The sequence below is a fragment of the Dendropsophus ebraccatus genome, chromosome 9, assembly GCF_027789765.1.
Source record: "Dendropsophus ebraccatus isolate aDenEbr1 chromosome 9, aDenEbr1.pat, whole genome shotgun sequence".
Classification (NCBI taxonomy): Eukaryota; Metazoa; Chordata; class Amphibia; order Anura; family Hylidae; genus Dendropsophus; species Dendropsophus ebraccatus.
This window is the reverse complement of record NC_091462.1, coordinates 9,403,721-9,427,621: the sequence shown is the minus strand read 5'-3', so window position 1 is coordinate 9,427,621 and position 23,901 is coordinate 9,403,721. Positions and strand designations below refer to the sequence as shown.

General features: G+C 48.6%; 1 protein-coding gene across 1 annotated transcript in view; it reads left to right on the top strand.

The window, feature by feature from the left end:
• The window catches only part of ESYT3 (extended synaptotagmin 3), a 33,898-nt gene extending 10,403 nt beyond the window's left edge, over positions 1-23,495 (top strand). The window contains exons 2-23 of the mRNA XM_069982495.1: positions 333-374; positions 1,343-1,477; positions 1,953-2,029; positions 7,145-7,214; positions 7,393-7,482; positions 7,705-7,760; positions 12,916-13,036; positions 13,137-13,313; positions 14,662-14,744; positions 15,077-15,125; positions 15,210-15,299; positions 16,713-16,775; positions 16,858-16,920; positions 17,037-17,099; positions 17,211-17,297; positions 17,987-18,136; positions 19,760-20,196; positions 20,279-20,368; positions 20,464-20,595; positions 21,482-21,587; positions 21,672-21,721; positions 23,182-23,495. Of these exons, the coding sequence (XP_069838596.1) occupies positions 333-374; positions 1,343-1,477; positions 1,953-2,029; positions 7,145-7,214; positions 7,393-7,482; positions 7,705-7,760; positions 12,916-13,036; positions 13,137-13,313; positions 14,662-14,744; positions 15,077-15,125; positions 15,210-15,299; positions 16,713-16,775; positions 16,858-16,920; positions 17,037-17,099; positions 17,211-17,297; positions 17,987-18,136; positions 19,760-20,196; positions 20,279-20,368; positions 20,464-20,595; positions 21,482-21,587; positions 21,672-21,721; positions 23,182-23,218 (2,268 nt within the window). The 3' untranslated portion in view covers positions 23,219-23,495. The remainder of the gene's footprint in view (positions 1-332; positions 375-1,342; positions 1,478-1,952; positions 2,030-7,144; positions 7,215-7,392; positions 7,483-7,704; positions 7,761-12,915; positions 13,037-13,136; positions 13,314-14,661; positions 14,745-15,076; positions 15,126-15,209; positions 15,300-16,712; positions 16,776-16,857; positions 16,921-17,036; positions 17,100-17,210; positions 17,298-17,986; positions 18,137-19,759; positions 20,197-20,278; positions 20,369-20,463; positions 20,596-21,481; positions 21,588-21,671; positions 21,722-23,181) is intronic.
• Positions 23,496-23,901: the final 406 nt, after the last annotated feature.

Genomic DNA, 23,901 nt, shown 5'->3' with positions numbered 1-23,901 from the left:
GATATTGTCCCTGGTGGTCACTGGGCTGTATATAGTTCCTGATATATTCCCTGGTGGTCAGTGGGCTGTATATAGTTCCTGATATATTCCCTGGTGGTCAGTGGGCTGTATATAGAATCTGATATTGTCCCTGGTGGTCAGTGGGCTGTATATAGCATCTGATATTGTCCCTGGTGGTCACTGGGCTGTATATAGTTCCTGATATATTCCCTGGTGGTCAGTGGGCTGTATATAGAATCTTATATTGTCCCTGGTGGGCAGTGGGCAGTGTGTAGTTCCTGATATCTGTATTTGTGTGCTGTGATCTGACATTTTTCTCCTTTCCTCCACAGGTGAATTTTCCAGATGTTGAACGTGTCGAATGGATCAACAAGGTAACAATCGTCTCCATGAATGTCAGAGGGAAGTGAGATACATCCAGGAACCCATGACCGGTCATCTCTGTGTATGTGGGTGGTCAGGACACCAGTGACCGGTCATCTCTGTGTATGTGGGTGGTCAGGACACCAGTGACCGGTCATCTCTTGGTATGTGGGTGGTCAGGACACCAGTGACCGGTCATCTCTCTGTATGTGGGTGGTCAGGACACCAGTGGCTGGTCATCTCTGTGTATGCGGGTGGTCAGGACACCAGTGACCGGTCATCTCAGTGTATGCGGGTGGTCAGGACACCAGTGACCGGTCATCTCAGTGTATGTGGGTGGTCAGGACACCAGTGACCGGTCATCTCTCTGTAAGTGAGTGGTCAGGACACCAGTGACCGGTCATCTCTTGGTATGTGGGTGGTCAGGACACCAGTGACCGGTCATCTCTGTGTATGTGGGTGGTCAGGACAGCAGTGACCGGTCATCTCTGTGTATGCGGGTAGTCAGATCACTGGTGACCGGTCATCTCTTGGTATGTGGGTGGTCAGGACACCAGTGACCGGTCATCTCTTGGTATGGGGATGGTCAGGACAAAGTGCACCAGTGACCGGTCATCTCTTGGTATGTGGGTGGTCAGGACACCAGTGACCGGTCATCTCTTGGTATGGGGGTGGTCAGGACACCAGTGACCGGTCACCTCTCTGTAAGTGAGTGGTCAGGACACCAGTGACCGGTCATCTCTTGGTATGTGGGTGGTCTGGACACCAGTGACCGGTCATCTCTTGGTATGGGGATGGTCAGGACACCAGTGACCGGTCATCTCTTGGTATGGGGATGGTCAGGACAAAGTGCACCAGTGACCGGTCATCTCTTGGTATGGGGGTGGTCAGGACAAAGTGCACCAGTGACCGGTCATCTCTTGGTATAGGGGTGGTCAGGACAAAGTGCACCAGTGACCGGTCATCTCTCTGTATTTAGGTTGTGCGGCAGATGTGGCCGTATATTGGAGCGTATATGGAGAAACTCTTTCAAGAAAAGATTGAGCCGCTGGTCCGAGCCTCCAATGGTCACCTGAAAGCCTTCACCTTCACCAAGGTGCACTTTGGAGAAAAGGTAAGAACGACTGAGATGGACGTGAGACGGAGCGATAGACCTGCGCAGTGTTACATTGTATCCCTGGGTCTCATTGTTTCCTTCTGTCGCTTTACATAATGTTTTTACATTTTATGATGGTTTATGTGGTGTCATTATGTTACATTGTGTCATTGTGGTACTCTGTATCATTGTATTACACTGTATCATTGTGGTACTCTGTATCATTGTATTACACTGTATCATTGTATTACTCTGTATCATTGTATTACTCTGTATCATTGTATTACACTGTATCATTGTATTACACTGTATCATTGTGGTACTCTGTATCATTGTATTACACTGTGTCATTGTGGTACTCTATCATTGTATTACACTGTGTCATTGTGATACTCTGTATCATTGTGGTACTCTGTGTCATTGTGGTACTCTGTATCATTGTATTACTTTGTGTCATTGTGGTACTCTGTATCATTGTGTTTGTCATGGTCAGTCTCCCAGGATCAACGGGGTGAAGGCTCACACCAAGAAGGTGGACAAGAGGGAGGTCATCCTGGACTTACAGCTCTGGTGAGTCCTGCATCCTGTGATGTGTGTGGACCCCCACCCACCCCCGCAGTCCTCTCACCCGTATATAGACTGAGCTGCCTGTACACAGGCACAAACTCACCTTTATATATTCTGAGCTGCCTGTACACAGTCACCACCTCACCTGTATATAGACTGAGCTGCCTGTACACAGTCACCACGTCACCTGTATATAGACTGAGCTGCCTGTACACAGTCACCACCTCACCTGTATATAGACTGAGCTGCCTGTACACAGTCACCACGTCACCTGTATATAGACTGAGCTGCCTGTACACAGTCACCACGTCACCCGTATATAGACTGAGCTGCCTGTACACAGGCCATCCCTTCACCCGTATATAGACTGAGCTGCCTGTACACAGTCACCACCTCACCTGTTTATACTGAGCTGCCTGTACACAGTCACCACCTCACCCGTATATAGACTGAGCTGACTGTATACAGTCACCACCTCACCCGTATATAGACTGAGCTGCCTGTACACAGTCACCACCTCACCTGTTTATACTGAGCTGCCTGTACAGTCACCACCTCACCCGTATATAGACTGAGCTGACTGTATACAGTCACCACCTCACCCGTATATAGACTGAGCTGCCTGTACACAGTTACCACCTCATCCGTATATAGACTGAGCTGCCTGTACACAGCCACCACCTCACCCGTATATAGACTGAGCTGCCTGTACACAGGTCACCACCTCACCTGTATATATACTGAGCTGCCTGTACACAGGTCACCGCGTCACCCGTATATAGACTGAGCTGCCTGTACACAGCCACCCCTCACCCGTATATAGACTGAACTGCCGGTACACAGTCACCACCTCACCTGTATATAGACTGAGCTGCCTGTACACAGTCACCACGTCACCTGTATATAGACTGAGCTGCCTGTACACAGTCACCACGTCACCCGTATATAGACTGAGCTGCCTGTACACAGGCCATCCCTTCACCCGTATATAGACTGAGCTGCCTGTACACAGTCACCACCTCACCTGTTTATACTGAGCTGCCTGTACACAGTCACCACCTCACCCGTATATAGACTGAGCTGACTGTATACAGTCACCACCTCACCCGTATATAGACTGAGCTGCCTGTACACAGTCACCACCTCACCTGTTTATACTGAGCTGCCTGTACAGTCACCACCTCACCCGTATATAGACTGAGCTGACTGTATACAGTCACCACCTCACCCGTATATAGACTGAGCTGCCTGTACACAGTTACCACCTCATCCGTATATAGACTGAGCTGCCTGTACACAGCCACCACCTCACCTGTATATAGACTGAGCTGCCTGTACACAGTCACCACCTCACCTGTATATAGACTGAGCTGCCTGTACACAGTCACCACCTCACCTGTATATAGACTGAGCTGCCTGTACACAGGTCACCACGTCACCCGTATATAGACTGAGCTGCCTGTACACAGTCACCACCTCACCTATATATAGACTGAGCTGCCTGTACACAGTCACCACCTCACCTGTATATAGACTGAGCTGCCTGTACACAGGTCACCACGTCACCCGTATATAGACTGAACTGCCTGTACACAGCCACCCCTCACCCGTATATAGACTGAACTGCCTGTACACAGCCACCCCTCACCCGTATATAGACTGAACTGCCGGTACACAGTCACCACCTCACCTGTATATAGACTGAGCTGCCTGTACACAGGTCACCGCGTCACCCGTATATAGACTGAACTGCCTGTACACAGCCACCCCTCACCCGTATATAGACTGAGCAGCCTGTACACAGCCACCCCTCACCCGTATATAGACTGAGCTGCCTGTACACAGTCACCACCTCACCCGTATATAGACTGAGCTGCCTGTACACAGGTCATCCCTTCACCCGTATATAGACTGAGCTGCCTGTACACAGTCACCACCTCACCCGTATATAGACTGAGCTGCCTGTACACAGTCACCACCTCACCCGTATATAGACTGAGCTGCCTGTACACAGTCACCACCTCACCTGTATATAGACTGAGCTGCCTGTACACAGTCACCACCTCACCTGTATATAGACTGAGCTGCCTGTACACAGTCACCACGTCACCTGTATATATACTGAGCTGCCTGTACACAGGTCATCACCTCACCCGTATATAGACTGAGCTGCCTGTACACAGGCCATCCCTTCACCCGTACATAGACTGAGCTGCCTGTACACAGTCACCACCTCACCTGTTTATACTGAGCTGCCTGTACACAGTCACCACCTCACCCGTATATAGACTGAGCTGACTGTATACAGTCACCACCTCACCCGTATATAGACTGAGCTGCCTGTACACAGTCACCACCTCACCTGTTTATACTGAGCTGCCTGTACAGTCACCACCTCACCCGTATATATACTGAGCTGCCTGTACACAGTTACCACCTCATCCGTATATAGACTGAACTGCCTGTACACAGGTCACCACCTCACCCGTATATAGACTGAACTGCCTGTACACAGCCACCCCTCACCCATATATAGACTGAACTGCCGGTACACAGTCAGCCACTCACCTGTATATATACTGAGCTGCCTGTACACAGTCACCACCTCACCTGTATATAGACTGAGCTGCCTGTACACAGTCACCACCTCACCTGTATATAGACTGAGCTGCCTGTACACAGGTCACCACCTCACCCGTATATAGACTGAGCTGCCTGTACACAGGTCACCGCGTCACCCGTATATAGACTGAACTGCCTGTACACAGCCACCCCTCACCCGTATATAGACTGAGCTGCCTGTACACAGCCACCCCTCACCCGTATATAGACTGAGCTGCCTGTACACAGTCACCACCTCACCTGTATATAGACTGAGCTGCCTGTACACAGTCACCACCTCACCTGTATATAGACTGAGCTGCCTGTACACAGGTCACCACCTCACCCGTATATAGACTGAGCTGCCTGTACACAGGTCATCCCCTCACCCGTATATAGACTGAGCTGCCTGTACACAGTCACCACCTCACCTGTATATAAACTGAGCTGCCTGTACACAGTCACCACCTCACCCGTATATAGACTGAGCTGCCTGTACACAGGTCATCCCCTCACCTGTATATAGACTGAGCTGCCTGTACACAGGTCATCCCCTCACCTGTATATAGACTGAGCTGCCTGTACACAGTCACCACCTCACCTGTATATAGACTGAGCTGCCTGTACACAGTCACCACCTCACCCGTATATAGACTGAGCTGCCTGTACACAGTCACCACCTCACCTGTATATAGACTGAGCTGCCTGTACACAGGTCATCCCCTCACCTGTATATAGACTGAGCTGCCTGTACACAGTCACCACCTCACCTGTATATAGACTGAGCTGCCTGTATACAGTCACCCCCTCACCCGTATATAGACTGAGGTCTCGGTGTAGTTTATGCTGGGGGTTCTTACCTCCATGTTTATCTCGGTCTCGCACTGTGCCGCCGCCGCCCCGCGGGTACAGCTGTATAAATACACACACCTGTAATATCTTTTCCCTGCACGTTGGACTCATGAAATCCATAGAAATCTGGTAAAATCTGGAAATGGTTAATGTGGAGAGCGCTCTTAAAGGGACAGTACCTGAATGTGTGGTTGTCCCTCGCAGTCTTGGATTTGGGAGGTAAATGAGCCGTGAATGTTCTTCTCTGCTGTTAGATGGAACGTGGTGTCACTGCGATGCGACGGCCGGCCGGCCGGGATGGGTGACCTCTCTTAAAGGGACACTTCTGAGTGTTGATCCCTCAGTCCCCCCACAGAGGCAGTGACGCCATCAGGGTCCCCACATAGCATGAGGTTAGGACAGTGAACTAGAGGGCGCTATTGTCTATACTCAGTGTCCTCCAATCAGTGCTGGACAGTCCCCATGCCCCTCCCTCTGTCACCCTCTACGCCTATAAGCAGAGAAAAGAAGGGTCACATGACCCACATCCCTTTAAGTCATCGCTCCAGTGGGTTCACTAACTTGTGTTAAAGCTGTAAGATGGTAGAACAGGTTTCCAGGAGCCTGGTTGTGTTGTTGATAATGGTTCATCCCGGGGGGTGATGGTGCCTCCCATCGGTGATCATAGTGCCAACACACATGACGTCACATCCGTACAATCACCTCAACGGAGATATAACATAATGTGGTGCGAGGAGAGGCGGCTTATATCCCAGAGGACACCTGCCACCCCCGGGGGACAGAATTATTCATGAGGCAAAACATGTCACATGTTACCTGCTCCTCCTCCCTTCATATATTGAGCTCAGCGCTCACTGCCAGATACTCTCATATTACAGGTCATATAGCAATATAATCTCCTCCATAACAGGATCCCATATTATACCCCAGAGCTGCACTCACTATTCTGCTGGTGAGGTCACTGTGTACATACATTACTGATCCTGAGTTCCATCCTGTATTATACCCCAGAGCTGCACTCACCATTCTGCTGGTGGGGTCACTGTGTACATACATTACTGATCCTGTATTATACCCCAGAGCTGCACTCACTATTGTGCTGGTGAGGTCACTGTGTACATACATTATATTACTGATCCTGAGTTCCATCCTGTATTATACCCCAGAGCTGCACTCACTATTCTGCTGGTGGGGTCACTGTGTACATACATTACTGATCCTGTATTATACCCCAGAGCTGCACTCACTATTCTGCTGGTGGGGTCACTGTGTACATACATTATATTACTGATCCCATATTATACCCCAGAGCTGCACTCACTATTCTGCTGGTGGGGTCACTGTGTACATACATTACTGATCCTGTACTGATCCTTAGTTACATCCTGTATTATACCCCAGAGCTGCACTCACTATTCTGCTGGTGGGGTCACTGTGTACATACATTACATTACTGATCCCATATTATACCCCAGAGCTGCACTCACTATTCTGCTGGTGGGGTCACTGTGTACATAGATTACATTACTGATCCTATACTGATCCCGAGTTACATCCTGTATATACCCCAGAGCTGCACTCACTGTTCTGCTGGGGGTTACACCCTGTATTATGGGGTCAGGGGGCAGTTAACCCTCTAGTGACCGGCTTCTCATCTCTTTCCAGCTACGTCGGAGACTGTGAGATCAGTGTGGAGGTGAAGAAGTTGTGTAAGGCCGGAGTGAATGGAATCCAGGTGAGGAGGGGGGTGGAGCGCCCCCTACAGATACAGACTATACCTCAGGACGTTACATTGGGGGATGTTATTGATCACATTGTATTGGTGCAGTGCCCATATTCTCCAGTAGGGGGCGTTATCTGTGCACCTGCCCCCCTGTTGTCACCTGACTGTGTCTCCTTGTGTTGTGGTGCAGGTACACGGGACGCTGCGGGTGATCTTGGCACCACTTCTGCCTGATGTTCCCTTTATCGGAGCCGTCACCATGTTCTTCATCCACAAGCCGGTAAGTAGGGGGCAGAACCATTGGGGGGGGGGGGCAGGGGCCACAGGGGTCACGATAGGATGGGGAGGGGGGGGGGGTAGATGCTGCGATTTTACACATGATGACATCTTGTTGGCTTGTGCGGCAGCGGGCTGGCACTGAGCGCCATTCTCTGTCACACTCACAAACCTTCAGGAGATCTCTGAGCCGCCATTCATCTCTTCTTCTTCTTGTTCTTTGCAGCATCTGGAAATTAACTGGACGGGTTTAACCAACATCCTGGAGATCCCGGGGGTCAGGTGACTGCGCCTTAGTACACTATCAGTGATTATACCTCTATATACTGACCGCTCCATCCCCCCACTGTCCTGTATACTGACCGCTCCACCCCCCCCCCCCCTCCCACTGTCCTGTCCTGTATACCGACCGCTCCACCCCCCCCTCCCACTGTCCTGTCCTGTATACTGACTGCTCCATCCCCCCCCACTGTCCTGTCCTGTATACTGACCGCTCCATCCCCCCCCCCCCCACTGTCCTGTCCTGTATGCTGACTGCTCCATCCCCCCCACTGTCCTGTCCTGTATACTGACTGCTTCATCCCCCCCACTGTCCTGTCCTGTATACTGACTGCTCCATCCCCCCACTGTCCTGTCCTGTATACTGACCGCTCAATCCCCCCCACTGTTTTGTCCTGAAATACTGACCGCTCCTTCCCCCCCCACTGTCCTGTCCTGTATACTGACCGCTCCATCCCCCCCACTGTCCTGTCCTGTATACTGACTGCTCCATCCCCCCCCACTGTCCTGTCCTGTATACTGACAGCTCCATCGCCCCCACTGTCCTGTCCTGTATACTGACTGCTCCACCCCCCCCCCCCACTGTCCTGTCCTGTATACTGACTGCTCCATCCCCCCCCCACTGTCCTGTCCTGTATACTGACCGCTCCATCCCCCCCACTGTCCTGTATACTGACTGCTCCTTCCCCCCTCACTGTCCTGTCCTGTATACTGACCGCTTCATCCCCCCCCACTGTCCTGTCCTGTATACTGACCGCTCCATCCCCCCCACTGTCCTGTATACTGACCGCTCCATCCCCCCTCACTGTCCTGTCCTGTATACTGACCGCTTCATCCCCCCCCACTGTCCTGTCCTGTATACTGACCGCTCCATCCCCCCCCCACTGTCCTGTCCTGTATACTGACTGTTCCATCCCCCCCCCACTGTCCTGTCCTGTATACTGACCGCTCCATCCCCCCCACTGTCCTGTATACTGACCGCTCCACCCCCCCCCCCCCCCCTCGCTGTCCTGTCCTGTATACTGACCGCTCCACCCCCCCCCCCCTCGCTGTCCTGCATTCACCGCCTGCTCCGACCTGTCTGTAACCGCATGACCGGAATTTCCAGTTTGCTGAGAATTTGTCTCTGGAGTAGAAGAACAATCGGGATGTGGTTACTGCAGGGAGGGAGAGCGGCTGTAGGAAGAGCCGGCCGGCGTTACAGTGTGTCAGCGAATGATACCCTAGTGTAACAGCGTTACAGTGTGTCAGCGAATGATACCCTAGTGTAACAGCGTTACAGTCTGTCAGGGGATTATACTCCAGAGTAACAGCGAAGAAGAGAGACAGGGGGCGCTTCCTCGTGCAATAAAAGATAGCCAGGTGGATGGAAACAAGATCTTACAGGGATCCACTCACCTGGGTAGGTTGTGCAAAGATTAGGCACAACTCTATGTATAGCACGAAAAAGTATACTCCGCAGCTGTACTGGGGGACGTCACCACCAACGGTGGGAGAAGCAATTGTAGATGTGTAATCAGCTGATTACAGGACCAGGAATCGAATCCACACCAGAGTATAGTGAGCGCAGAAGTATATAAATTTGCACGCAGCGGTGCAGCCAGGAATCATCCAGAAGTAGATGGTATAATAAGCATATGTTCTTTATTGTTGTTGCGACGCGTTTCGGCCCTATTTCATCTAACATGGGCCTTTATCAAGCATACAAAGCAGACACTACATAGGCAATATATAGGCACATCCTGATGACATCATGTTGGGCTTCCAGGTCAATGACCTCAGGAAGTCCAAAAGCAAAATAAACAAACATAAGCACATGGTAGACAGAGATAGACAAATAAACACATATAGTTGGGGTGAGCAAATATAAATATAGAGTAACAGCGTTACAGTGTGTCAGGGGATTATACTCCAGAGTAACAGCGTTACAGTGTGTCAGCGGATGATACTCCAGAGTAACAGCGTTACAGTGTATCAGCGGATGATACTCCAGAGTAACAGCGTTACAGTGTGTCAGGGGATTATACTCCAGAGTAACAGCGTTACAGTGTGTCAGTGGATGATACTCCAGAGTAACAGCGTTACAGTGTGTCAGGGGATTATACTCCAGAGTAACAGCGTTACAGTGTGTCGGGATTATACGCCGGAGTAACAGCGTTACAGTGTATCAGCGGATGATACTCCAGAGTAACAGCGTTACAGTGTGTCAGGGGATTATACTCCAGAGTAACAGCGTTACAGTGTGTCAGCGGATGATACTCCAGAGTAACAGCGTTACAGTGTGTCAGCGGATGATACTCCAGAGTAACAGCGTTACAGTGTGTCAGGGGATTATACTCCAGAGTAACAGCGTTACAGTGTGTCAGCGGATGATACTCCAGAGTAACAGCGTTACAGTGTGTCAGGGGATTATACGCCGGAGTAACAGCGTTACAGTGTGTCAGGGGATTATACTCCAGAGTAACAGCATTACAGTGTGTCAGCGGAGGATACTCCAGAGTAACAGCGTTACAGTGTGTCAGGGGATTATACTCCAGAGTAACAGCGTTACAGTGTGTCAGCGGATGATACTCCAGAGTAACAGTGGGGGCTGCGTTCACACTATGTATATTTCAGTCAGTATATTTCAGTCAGTATTGCAACCAAAACCAGGAGTGGATTAAAAACACAAAGGATCTGTTCACACAATGTTGAAATTGAGTGGATAGCCGCCATAGAACAGTAAATAACGGCCATGAAACCAGAAGGCCCATTACAAAACAAAGCCTTAACCTAGAATAAAGACATGACAACTATTTGGTGAAAATAAGGGCACAGTGTTTTATTAAGGTTCTCTTTAATTACCAATTAAAACCATAAATATTAATCATAAATATTAATAAATAATAATAACCAAAGTCATTAATGTAAACCAGTCCGCAGAGATCACTCTGCGACATCATCCCCTCTAATAAAACACTGTGACAATTACGGACATTCCGGATCAGGGCGGGCGGGCGCTGCTCTCAGTGAGGTGCTGAAACTGACTGAGCGGTACACAGCTGGAGCACAGGTATAACTGCCTCTCACTCTTCCCACTCAAACAGCTGACCAATCATATTCCACATTTATTTAACAGCTGTTAATCTGCCCGCTAACTAGACCACCAACCATCAGTGAAGTCATTGACCACCGCGGCCAATTCGGACCCGGCTTACCACAAATAAGTCACCTAAAATAGAAATAGGGGAGGGGAGAGAAAACCGTAATACAACCTAAACATTATGCAGGGCCTCTGCTCTCATGCGCCCGCAATGCAATTGCATAGCGGGCTTCCCATTATTTCAATATAACAGCCGTTGTTCTAAAATAACAGGAAATATTTGCCATTATATGGCGGCCATCCACTCAATTACAACATTGTGTGATCAGATCCTTTCTGTGTTTTTAATCCACTCCTCCTGGTTTTGGTTGCAATATGAGGACCATAATACTGACTGAAATATACGTAGTGTAAACGCAGCCTTACAGTGTGTCAGCGGATTATACTCCAGAGTAACAGCGTTACAGTGTGTCAGTGAAGGATACTGCAGAGTAACAGTATTACAGTGTGTCAGTGAAGGATACTGCAGAGTAACAGTATTACAGTGTGTCAGTGAAGGATACTGCAGAGTAACAGTATTACAGTGTGTCAGTGAAGGATACTGCAGAGTAACAGTATTACAGTGTGTCAGTGGATGATACTCCGGAGTAACAGTATGTCAGTGGATCATACTCCAGAGTAACAGTATTACAGTGTGTCAGTGGATCATACTCCAGAGTAACAGTATTACAGTGTGTCAGTGGATCATACTCCAGAGTAACAGCGTTACAGAGTGTCAGGGGATGATACTCCGGAGTAACAGAGTTACACTGTGTCAGTGGATAAATGATGTAGCGTTACACTGTGTCAGTGTATAAGGGATGTAGCGTTACAGTGTGTCAGTGTATAAGTGATGTAGCGTTACACTGTGTCAGTGTATAAGTGATGTAGCGTTACAGTGTGTCAGTGGATAAGTGATGTAGCGTTACAGTGTGTCAGTGGATAAGTGATGTAGCGTTACAGTGTGTCAGTGGATAAGTGATGTAGCGTTACAGTGTGTCAGTGCAGGATAGAGAGAATCAGGCGTCACTGTAGATGTTGGTGACATTTATTAGAGGATCAGAATGGCGGGGATCCTGGTGATAGTGGGTGCGGCCTCTCAGCAAGGTGTGAACCTTCGGCTTCTTCTCGCTGTGACTCATTCTGTGTCCTGGACGGGAGCCCACGGGGCGGCACAGTTGGCAGCAAGTTGTGGTCTGTGTAGTGATAGAAGTTGACAGAGGGGAATGTACCAATCAATCACATTACCAGGAAGCGTCTCCTGGAGCCTGTAATGTGTGAAGAAATCTCAGCACTGACATTACATCCTATGTGACTGATATCAGCCGCTCCTCTTATAACGCTCCAGTACTGATATATCCTCCTATTACATCATATGTGATATCAGCCGCTCCTCTTATAACGCTCCAGTAATGATATAACCTCCAGACATTACATTATATGTGACTGATATTAGCTGCTCCTCTTATAACGCTCCAGTACTGATATATCCTCCTATTACATCCTATGTGACTGATATCAGCCGCTCCTCTTATAACGCTCCAGCACTGATATAACCTAATATTACATCATATGTGACTGATATCAGCCGCTCCTCTTATAACGCTCCAGTACTGATATATCCTCCTATTACATCCTATGTGACTGATATCAGCCGCTCCTCTTATAACGCTCCAGTAATGATATAACCTCCTATTACATCCTATGTGACTGATAACAGCCGCTCCTCTTATAACGCTCCAGTACTGATATATCCTCCTATTACATCCTATGTGACTGATATCAGCCGCTCCTCTTATAACGCTCCAGCACTGATATAACTTCCAGACATTACATCATATGTGACTCATAACAGCCGCTCCTCTTATAACAGTCCAGTAATGATATAACCCTTCAGAGCTCTCCTCTTCCTTTCCTCCATGTAACAGAAGACATGTGACTGCTGTGTATACAGCGCCCCCTTGTGTCTGCTGTACTGCGGCTGGCATCTTTCTGTGATTGGTCGCGCCCGTTGTTCATGGTTTTTCCCTCTTGCAGTGACATGTCGGATGGGATGATAGTCGACCTTATTGCTTCGTACCTGGTGCTGCCCAACAGATTCACTATCCCCCTGAGCGGCCTGGTGAATGCCGCTCAGCTCCGATTCCCTGTGCCGCAGGTGCGTATTATAGGGGCACAGGACATTGTGGTGGCGGGAGGTGAATAGGTTATAGGGTCGGGCGGACTCAGCACATTGTGACGACACTTCTACGTTTCAGGGCGTATTGAGAGTTTATCTCATTGAGGCCGAACACCTGATCCCGAAGGACACTTATCTGAGGGGCATCATAAAGGGCAAGTCTGACCCGTATGCCATCCTGAGGGTCGGAAACCAAACCTTCAAGAGCCGGACCATCAAAGAGAACCTTAATCCTCACTGGAACGAGATGTATGAGGTGAGAGCATGTGTATTTACCTCAGACAAGGGCAAGTAAATGTATTTACCTCAGGGATGGCAGTGATCAGCTGATCTAATAACAGTGTATGTACCTTTGACAAGGGCAATAACAATAGTGTATTCACCTCAGATATGGCAGTAATTTGATGACCCAATAATTTGTTACCTCAGACATGAGGGATGATCCAAAGGTCTTAAAACAGTATACTGTATATATATATTAGTGATGGACGATGAAAACGGGGTATCTACCTCAGAGATGTCCACATGGTGGTATAATAGCAGTATACAAAGCTCAGAGATGGGCAGTTATCTGGTGACGTAATAACAGTGTATTTACCACAGTGTGAAGCATTATCTGACAGTGTATTCACCTCAGAGATGGGCAGTGATCCGGTGATATAACAATAGTGTATTCACCTCAGAGATGGGCAGTGATCCGGTGATATAACAATAGTGTATTCACCTCAGAGATGGGCAGTGATCCAGTGATATAACACTAGTGTATTCATCTCAGAGATGAGCAGGGATCTGGTGATATTCACCTCAGAGATAGGCAGTGATTCGGCTATATAACAATAGTGTATTCACCTCAGAGATGGGCAGTGATCCGGTAATATAATATAATCTGGCTATACACCTGGTTCTATTCTTCCTTCCTCCCCCATACAAGAAAGTGTGACACGTTTTTTCTTGTTTCTATGGGGAGGAGTAAGCTGCAGCGAGACAGCTATGGCGCCTGTTTATCCCTCAGAGAATAATAAGGTTGGGTGGCAAAAGTCCAGCATGCCCAACGTTTCAATTGTTATATCACTGGATCAGTGCCTATCTCCGAGGTAAATACTGTTATTATATCACCAGAGTTATACCTAACTCTGAGGTAAATACAGCGTTATTATATTACCAAAGTAATACCTATTTCTGAGGTAAATACACCGTTATTATATCACCAGAGTAATACCTATCTCTGAGGTACATACAGCGTTATTATATTACCAAAGTAATGGCTATGTCTGAGGTAAATACATTGTTATTATATCACCAGAGTAATGCCTATTTCTGAGGTAAATACACCGTTATTATATCACCAGTGCACATACCGCACACCAAAAATGTAAATGCTTTAATTGTTTAATTGTGTGGGCGAGCTACAGTCTGTTTTGCGGGTTATCAGCCTCCTCTGGCCTCCTTATATAATTACAGTGTATTTGATCTGTTGATCCAGGGATATCATTAACCTCAGAGATGGCTCGTGATATAACAGTGTATTTTACAGATTGGCAGTAATATCTGTATGGCCGATCTGTGTGTATATAGATGTAACCTGTGGTCTCTCTTCCTCACAGTTTATCATCCATGAGGTTCCCGGGCAGGACCTGGAAATCGATGTTTATGATGAGGATCCAGACAAGGACGATTTTCTGGGAAGGTAACGGAGGGCTGTATGTGGAGGGTGGTCATACGTGTGATGTGGAGGGGGGGGTCATATGTGTGATGTGTGTGTGGGGGTCATACGTGTAATGTGTGTGGGGGGGTCATCCGTGTGATGTGGAGGGGGGGTCATAGGTGTGGTGTGAAGGGGGGGGGTCATACGTGTAATGTGGGGGGGGGGTCTTACATGTGATGTGGAGGGGGGGTCATAGGTGTGATGTGGGGGGGGTCTTACGTCTGATGTAGAGGGGTTGTACATGTGATGTGGAGTTGGAAATACTTAAGACGTGGAGGGTCATATGTTATGTGTGTGTGCTTTGTGTCCTGCAGTCTAGTCATCGGCCTGGAGGGCGTCATGAAGGATCGGATCGTGGATGAGGTGAGCAGCTTTTTGGTGTGTGGATTGGACAGTGACAGGTGACATGGCGCTGACCTCTGACCTCTGCCTCTTCTCTCCCTCCAGTGGTTCCCACTCAGCGATGTGGTCAGTGGATCCGTTCATCTAAAGCTGGAGTGGTTCTCGTTGTTGGCTACACAGGATAAGCTGCAGGAGGTGAGGAACCCTCCACTCCACGATGGTTCACAGTTACCCGACCCTGCCAAAACCTGTACAGTGTGCATGCAGGACAACAGTAGTGTTATAATAACTGTGTATTTACCTCAGAGATGGGCCGTGAAACGATGAAGTGATGATATAACAGTCTATTTAACTCAGAGTCATATAATAATACATTTACCTCAGAGACAAAACTTGTGATTTAGTAACTGTATTCACCTCAGACCTGAGCGATAATCTGGTGCGGTGTTACAGTAGCTATGAATTTACCTCAGAGGTGATCTAGTGATATAACGTGTTTCTCTGATGTGATATAATAATATTAGAAGATGAGGATGAAGTTTCATATATCGTACAGGGTATATTTACCTCAGCAATAGATTTAGTACTGTAATATAATAAGTGTGTTTACCTCAGGAGTGGGTGATGATCCGGTGGGTGGTGATAAAGTAACGTTGAGATGGATGATGATGGATAAGGATGCTGTGATATAATGGCAGTGTGTTTACTTCAGCAGTAGAAGATAATCCAGGGATCTAATAGCAGTGTATTCACCTCATAGATGGGGAGTGATTCACTAATATGCTGACAATGTATTTACCTCAGAGATGGGTGGTGATCTGATGTTAGAATAACTGTTGATGGATGGATAATGATCCGGTGGTAAAATACAACTGCATTTACCTTAGTGATGAGCAGTGATCAAGTCATGTTACAGTGATCCATTGTGTATTTAGATGATGATCGATGTATTTACTTCAGAGATAGATGATGGTCAGTGTATTTACCTCAAAGATGGGCCATGATCCGGTGATATAGTAGTGTATTTACCTCTGAGATAGATGATGGACAGGTCATGTTCCGGTGTCATAATTTTGTATTTACCTCAGTGATAGATGATGATCAGTGTATTTACCTCATATGGGTGATGTTTTGGTGTTATAATATTGTATTTACCTCAGTGATAGATGATGATCAGTGTATTTACCTCATATGGGTGATGTTCCGGTGTTATAATATTGTATTTATCTCAGTGATAGATGATGATCAGTGTATTTACCTCATATGGGTGATGTTTTGGTGTTATGATATTGTATTTACCTCAGTGATAGATGATTATCAGTGTATTTACCTCATATGGGTGATGTTCCGGTGTATTTATCTCAGTGATAGATGATGATCAGTGTATTTACCTCATATGGGTGATGTTTTGGTGTTATAATATTGTATTTACCTCAGTGATAGATGATGATCAGTGTATTTACCTCATATGAGTGATGTTCCGGTGTTATAATATTGTATTTATCTCAGTGATGATGATCAGTGTATTTACCTCAGATGGTTGATGATCTGGGGACAGCGTCTTGTACCGTCTTCTGACAGTTCTCGGCTCCTTTCTCTCCGCTGTAGGTGAATAATGGTTCGTCCACTGCCATGGTCATCGTGTATCTGGACAGCGCCGGTTGTTTGCCGGTAAGTGACGTACTCTGTGTGTCATGTGACGCTCGCCTCCACAGTGTTGCCCCCACCACTCACTTTCTTATTCACCTTACAGAAGAACCATTTTGAATATTCAAATAACGAGTACGCGGCTCGGAAGCAGCGATACATCCCGAAGGTGCGATTTCATTTTAATATTGGCAGCTGTTGTTCTCTGTTATCAGCCAGTCTGAGCAGGGAGATGACGGTGGGGTGTGGGGCGCGTCCTTAGTGTGTTTTCTGTGTTCTGTGCAGAGTGAGAAGGAGCCGAGCTCGTACGTCATCATGGCGGTGGGGAAGAAGACGGTGAAGAGTAAGGTGAGCTCATGTGGTGGTCGTGACCCCGCAGTCAGGTGACCTCAGTGTGTCAGTCCGGCATTGTCATGGCCGATACCTGCCCTTTATCATTAATGTCTCTTCTCCTTGCAGACCTGCTCCAACACCAAGGACCCCGTATGGGAACAGGCCTTTGCGTTCTTCATACAGGACGTACACATGCAGCATCTGCACTTGGAGGTAACATGACTGCTTTGCTTCGTATGGAAACAGTCCACCTAACTAGCTGTACTGGAGGACACACATGCTCAGTTACTCCCCCCCCCCCCTCCCAATATCCAGAGTGCTGGAGGACACACATGCTCAGTCACTCTCCACCAAATAAGCTGAGTGCTGGGGACACACATGCTCAGTTACTCCCTCCCCACCCCAACCAATATTCAGAGTGCTGGAGGACACACATGCTCCGTTAATCTGGGTGACCACCTAATAAGCTGAGTGCTGGAGACACATGCTCAGTTACTTATCCCATCCACCTAATAGGCTGAGGACACATATGCTCAGTCACTCCCCCTATGGCCAGGTCTCTGCATTGATTCTCTCCAGTAGAAGCAGTTGGTTCTAGTCCCGAATCTAGTAAGAGGGGACTGTACCGTCAGCTGCCAGAGGAGGCGGTAGATCCGCTGCAGGGGGTGAGAAGGGGCTGTATGTTTAGCTGCCAGAGGGGGAAGGAGACTGATTTCCTCCAGAGGCCGCATGTAGCAGTGCAGATGAGCGGCGGTACAGGAGCAGTACTGAGTAGTGTAATGTGATGCAGTTAGGTACGTTGCTTGTCGTGTTGTATTCTTTGGGTGAGTGAAGCTCAGCGGCTGATGCCAGAGAACACAATCTGTCTGTAGATGATTATAGGCGGGGTCTCATGTCTGCAGGTAAAGGACGATGACCGGCAGTGCGCCCTCGGTATGCTGGACATCCCCCTCCATCGCCTCCTGTCCCACGAGAACCTGACTGTGGACCAGAGGTTCCCGCTCAATAACTCAGGACCCAACAGCTTTGTCAAGATGAAGATTGTTCTGCGGGTAAGAACGGCCACAGTGTAACACGTATCACTGACCGTATCCCGTATATGTCACCATCACTGACCGTATCCTGTATATGTCACCATCACTGACCGTATCCTGTATATGTCACCATCACTGACCGTATCCTGTATATGTCACCATCACTGACCGTATCCCGTATATGTCACCATCACTGACCGTATTCTGTATATGTCACAATCATTTACCGTATCCTGTATATGCCGCCATCACTGACCGTATCCTGTATATGTCACCATCACTGACCGTATCCCGTATATGTCACCATCACTGACCGTATCCTGTATATGTCACCATCACTGACCGTATCCTGTATATGTCACCATCACTGACCGTATCCTGTATATGTCTCCATCACTGACCGTATTCTGTATATGTCACAATCATTTACCGTATCCTGTATATGCCGCCATCACTGACCGTATCCTGTATATGTCTCCATCACTGACTACGTCCTCTATATGTCACCATCACTGACCTTATCTTGTATATGTCGCCATCACTGACCGTATCCTGTATATGTCTCCATCACTGACCGTATCCTGTATATGTCTCCAGCACTGACCACGTCCTCTATATGTCACCATCACTGACCGTATCCTGTATATGTCACCATCACTAACCGTATCCTGTATATGTCCCAATCACTGACCGTATCCTGTATATGTCACCATCATTAACCACGCCCTCTATATGTCACCATCACTGACTGTATCCTGTATATGACACCATCATTTACCGTATCCTCTATATGTCACCATCACTGACCGTATCCTGTATATGTCACCATCACTGACCGTATCCTGTATATGTCACCATCATTTACCGTATCCTGTATATGTCACCATCATTTACCGTATTCTCTATATGTCTCCATCACTGACCGTATCCTGTATATGTCCCAATCACTGACCGTATCCTGTATATGTCGCCATCATTAACCACGCCCTCTATATGTCACCATCACTGACTGTATCCTGTATATGTCACCATCATTTACTGTATCCTGTATATGTCACCATCATTTACCGTATCCTGTATATGTCACCATCATTTACCGTATCCTGTATATGTCACCATCATTAACCACGCCCTCTATATGTCACCATCACTGACTGTATCCTGTATATGACACCATCATTTACCGTATCCTCTATATGTCACCATCACTGACCGTATCCTGTATATGTCACCATCACTGACCGTATCCTGTATATGTCACCATCACTGACCGTATCCTGTATATGTCACCATCATTTACCGTATCCTCTATATGTCTCCATCACTGACCGTATCCTGTATATGTCCCAATCACTGACCGTATCCTGTATATGTCGCCATCATTAACCACGCCCTCTATATGTCACCATCACTGACTGTATCCTGTATATGTCACCATCATTTACTGTATCCTGTATATGTCACCATCATTTACCGTATCCTGTATATGTCACCATCACTGACCACATCCTCTATATGTCTCCATCACTGACCGTATCCTGTATATGTCACCATCACTGACCGTATCCTGTATATGTCGCCATTACTTACCGTACCCTGTATATGTCGCCATCACTGACCATGTCCCTTATGTGTCCCCAGGTTCTGCACATTGAGGACCCTGACCCAGACACTGTCTATGCAGGAATTAACTCCCTGAAACACGGACCGGTCTCCATCAGACGGATGCAGCAGGAGAAATCCCATGGGAATAGCCGCAAACCCAGCGACGGTCAGCAGAGCCAGATCCACTACGTCCCGCAGAACAAGGTGACCCGGAAGGAGAGCACACAGAGCGCCAGACATCAGGTCAACCATGCTGGATCTGAGCAAAGATTGTCCTCCAGCCATGCTCCCAGACATCAGGTCAACCATGCTGGATCTGAGCAAAGATCGTCCTCCAGCTATTCTCCCATGGAGCAGTCCAACACCCCCGCTCCTCGCACCCCCAACCTGAGAAACCTGCACAGAATGGCGCCCAGCCTCGTATCACTCAACTCCATGGCCTCCTCGGTGTTTGACCTCAGTGAGGACCCCAGGTGCGTCTCAGTAACCCGCGTACATGGACAGGGGTGTCCCCTGATGTATCACGATTCTGATGGTCACTCTTGTTGTTTCTAGCGGCCCTGGTGTGGTGACCGGAGAAGTCAACATCTCTGTGCGATACGCCACGCTGCGACGCTCCCTCCTGGTGTCCATCAATGGCTGCAGGTAACGTGTGGGCTTATGGGGGACGATGTGTCCCTAACCTCACTGCATCCTTCTGCTCATATTGTCTTCTGGGCCTTTTCTGTGTCCTCCTCTAGGAACCTGATCCAGTGCTCGCCTCATGGAGCTGATCCCTACGTCCGCATGTACCTGCTCCCTGACCGGAGGTGGGCCAGCCGCAAGAAGACCACTATAAAGAAGAAGACCCTCAATCCCATCTACAATGAGAAGTTAGTAGTGCAGTCCCCTGAATCATGTGACCATAGTCATGGCAATTATCAGCACCAAATCAGAATATTTCAGTTTCTGGTATTAACATCATTCATTGCTGATGTCGGTACTCGTTCTGGTTGGTTGCTGATGCCGATATCTGTTCTGGTTGTTCCTGATGTCGGTACCTGTTCTAAATTTTGTCTGATGCTTCATGCTCCAGTCAGTGACTTCCAGGTTCTTTGAAGTAATTCACAGGTCAACAGGCCAAAGGCTCCTTTGTTCAAGCTTCTCTCTGGGAAACGTTCACACTTACCGGACCTGCAGCGTATTTTCTGCTGCGGATCCGCAGCAGATCTCATTTAAATAACTGAACACAGCATCAAATCTGCTGCGGTTCCTGTAGGTGTGAACGCACCCTAAAGGGTTTTTCCTTAGCATAGGCCATAAAATGCTGATCACTTTCACCTGATCATTGCCAGCATCCACCACCATTGCTGAGTAGCTATTAGGCGCTCAGTACTACCCACTGTGCATGGCATTCATGCTTCGTTCTTTGTGTAGTAGCGGCAACATAGTACTGGCTGTTAGTTCCCACCGACGCCGAACAGCTGATTGGCCCGGTTGTCATCTGGGCTGTGATTGACAGGCAAGGAAGCCCATTAGAGCCCGTTATCTGGCTCCTTACCATATCTGCTAACTCTGCTGGGAACCTGATTAGCACAATTGTAGCTCTGGCTACCCAGTGACTGGTTGTGTATGGGGGGAGGGGGCACAGTCAATCCTTGCCAGACAGTGGGATAGTATGGGACAATACAGGGATATGCAATGGCGTATACCAGAAACCCTTCTATATACCACAGCTTCCAGGATCCCACTGACTGACCTCCCCTCTGTGTCCTCCAGGTTTGAATTCCTTGTTACCCTTGAAGATGCTAAGAAGCGGATGCTGGACATCGCAGTGAAGAACAACCGGCCATTCGGATCACACGAGAGGAAGGAGATGGGGAAGGTGAGTGATGGACACTGGCAACTACTACTCCGAGTATCTGTGAGGTGCGGCCTGATATGAACGTCCTGTACCTTCTACTTACAGGTGCTGGTGGATCTGTCCCAAGAAGACGTCGACCAGGGCTTCACCAACTGGTAAGATGAACAACGTGACAAGACCTAGATGTGACCTTTTACCCTAACACAGAGCCACATGTGACACTCAGCTGGGGCCATGTACACGCATGATGTACTGTTATTCCAAATATCTCACATTCTCCCCCCCCTTTTTTTGGGCTTAATACATCTTCCCTATAGAAGCCATGTCTGATAGATGAATCTGTGATGTTAGGTGCAGAAAGGGAGGGTGCAGAGAATTCTGCCATCAACAACATACAGGTGTGAAGGAGTAGTGCACATCTACCAGGGAAGTGGTAGTGTACAGCTACCAGGGAGGGCACTCAGGTGGAAGAGGAAGTGCACAGCTACCAGGGAGGGCACTCAGGTGGAAGAGGAAGTGCACAGCTACCAGGGAGGGCACTCAGGTGGAAGAGGAAGTGCACAGCTACCAGGGAGGGCACTCAGGTGGAAGAGGAAGTGCACAGCTACCAGGGAGGGCACTCAGGTGGAAGAGGAAGTGCACAGCTACCAGGGAGGGCACTCAGGTGGAAGAGGAAGTGCACAGCTACCAGGGAGGGCACTCAGGTGGAAGAGGAAGTGCACAGCTACCAGGGAGGGCACTCAGGTGGAAGAGGAAGTGCACAGCTACCAGGGAGGGCACTCAGGTGGAAGAGGAAGTGCACAGCTACCAGGGAGGGTACTCAGGTGGAAGAGGTAGTGCACAGCTACCAGGGATGGCTCTCAGGTGGAAGAGGAAGTGCACAGCTACCAGGGAGGGCACTCAGGTGGAAGAGGAAGTGCAGAGCTACCAGGGATGGCTCTCAGGTGGAAGAGGAAGTGCACAGCTACCAGGGATGGCTCTCAGGTGGAAGAGGAAGTGCACAGCTACCAGGGATGGCTCTCAGGTGGAAGAGGAAGTGCACAGCTACCAGGGATGGCTCTCAGGTGGAAGAGGAAGTGCAGAGCTACCAGGGATGGCTCTCAGGTGGAAGAGGTAGTGCACAGCTACCAGGGAGGGCACTCAGGTGGAAGAGGTAGTGCACAGCTACCAGGGAGGGCACTCAGGTGGAAGAGGAAGTGCACAGCTACCAGGGAGGGCACTCAGGTGGAAGAGGTAGTGCACAGCTACCAGGGAGGGCACTCAGGTGGAAGAGGAAGTGCACAGCTACCAGGGAGGGCACTCAGGTGGAAGAGGTAGTGCACAGCTACCAGGGAGGGCACTCAGGTGGAAGAGGAAGTGCACAGCTACCAGGGAGGGCACTCAGGTGGAAGAGGAAGTGCACAGCTACCAGGGAGGGCACTCAGGTGGAAGAGGAAGTGCACAGCTACCAGGGAGGGCACTCAGGTGGAAGAGGTAGTGCACAGCTACCAGGGAGGGCACTCAGGTGGAAGAGGAAGTGCACAGCTACCAGGGAGGGCACTCAGGTGGAAGAGGTAGTGTACATAAGAGTGAAAGTCTGTTCCTGACTCTTGTCCTCCGCCTTCTTGTCTTGCAGGTTTGAGCTGTCAGCGTCCGGCCAGCCGAGCTCTTGACTTCCACCAGCCGCCATGTTATCTGCCTGTAAATATGTATATATGTAATATATCCCTGCAGATTTTATCACTGTAGGGGTGGGGCTGTATTCATGTAAAGTGTATTATATATAAATATGCCGGGCCCCGCCCTCCGCCATATTGTGCCCATCCACCGCTGCAGTTCTGCTTCTATTTATACAGACCTGATTATTTATTAAATAAACCACAAGTACGGAATCAGTGCCGCAGCCGCCATTGTTCATACCGGAGGAGAATAAAACTATTTTCGTTGTAATCGGCTCCTGAGATTATTTTTAGTAACGGCACAAAAAGAAAAAAAAAAAATACACAGGAAATCATGGCGGAATAGAAGCTGGTGCGGTATGTCAGAGAAGGGTGATCACCATGGAGACGTATAGCTCTGCAAAAGAGCTGCACACACATATGGGGAGTCAGAGAATTATCACCATAGAAACGCATAGCTCCGCAGAAGTGAAGCGCAGGCGGTATGTCAGAAGGGTTGTCACCATGGAGACACATAGATCTGCAGAAGGGCTGCACACACACACATGGGAGCTGAAGAATTATCACCATGGAAACGCATAGCTCCGCAGAAGAGCTGCACACACCCATGGGGAGTCAGAGAATTATCACCATGGAGACGCATAGCTCCGCAGAAGAGCTGCACACACCCATGGGGA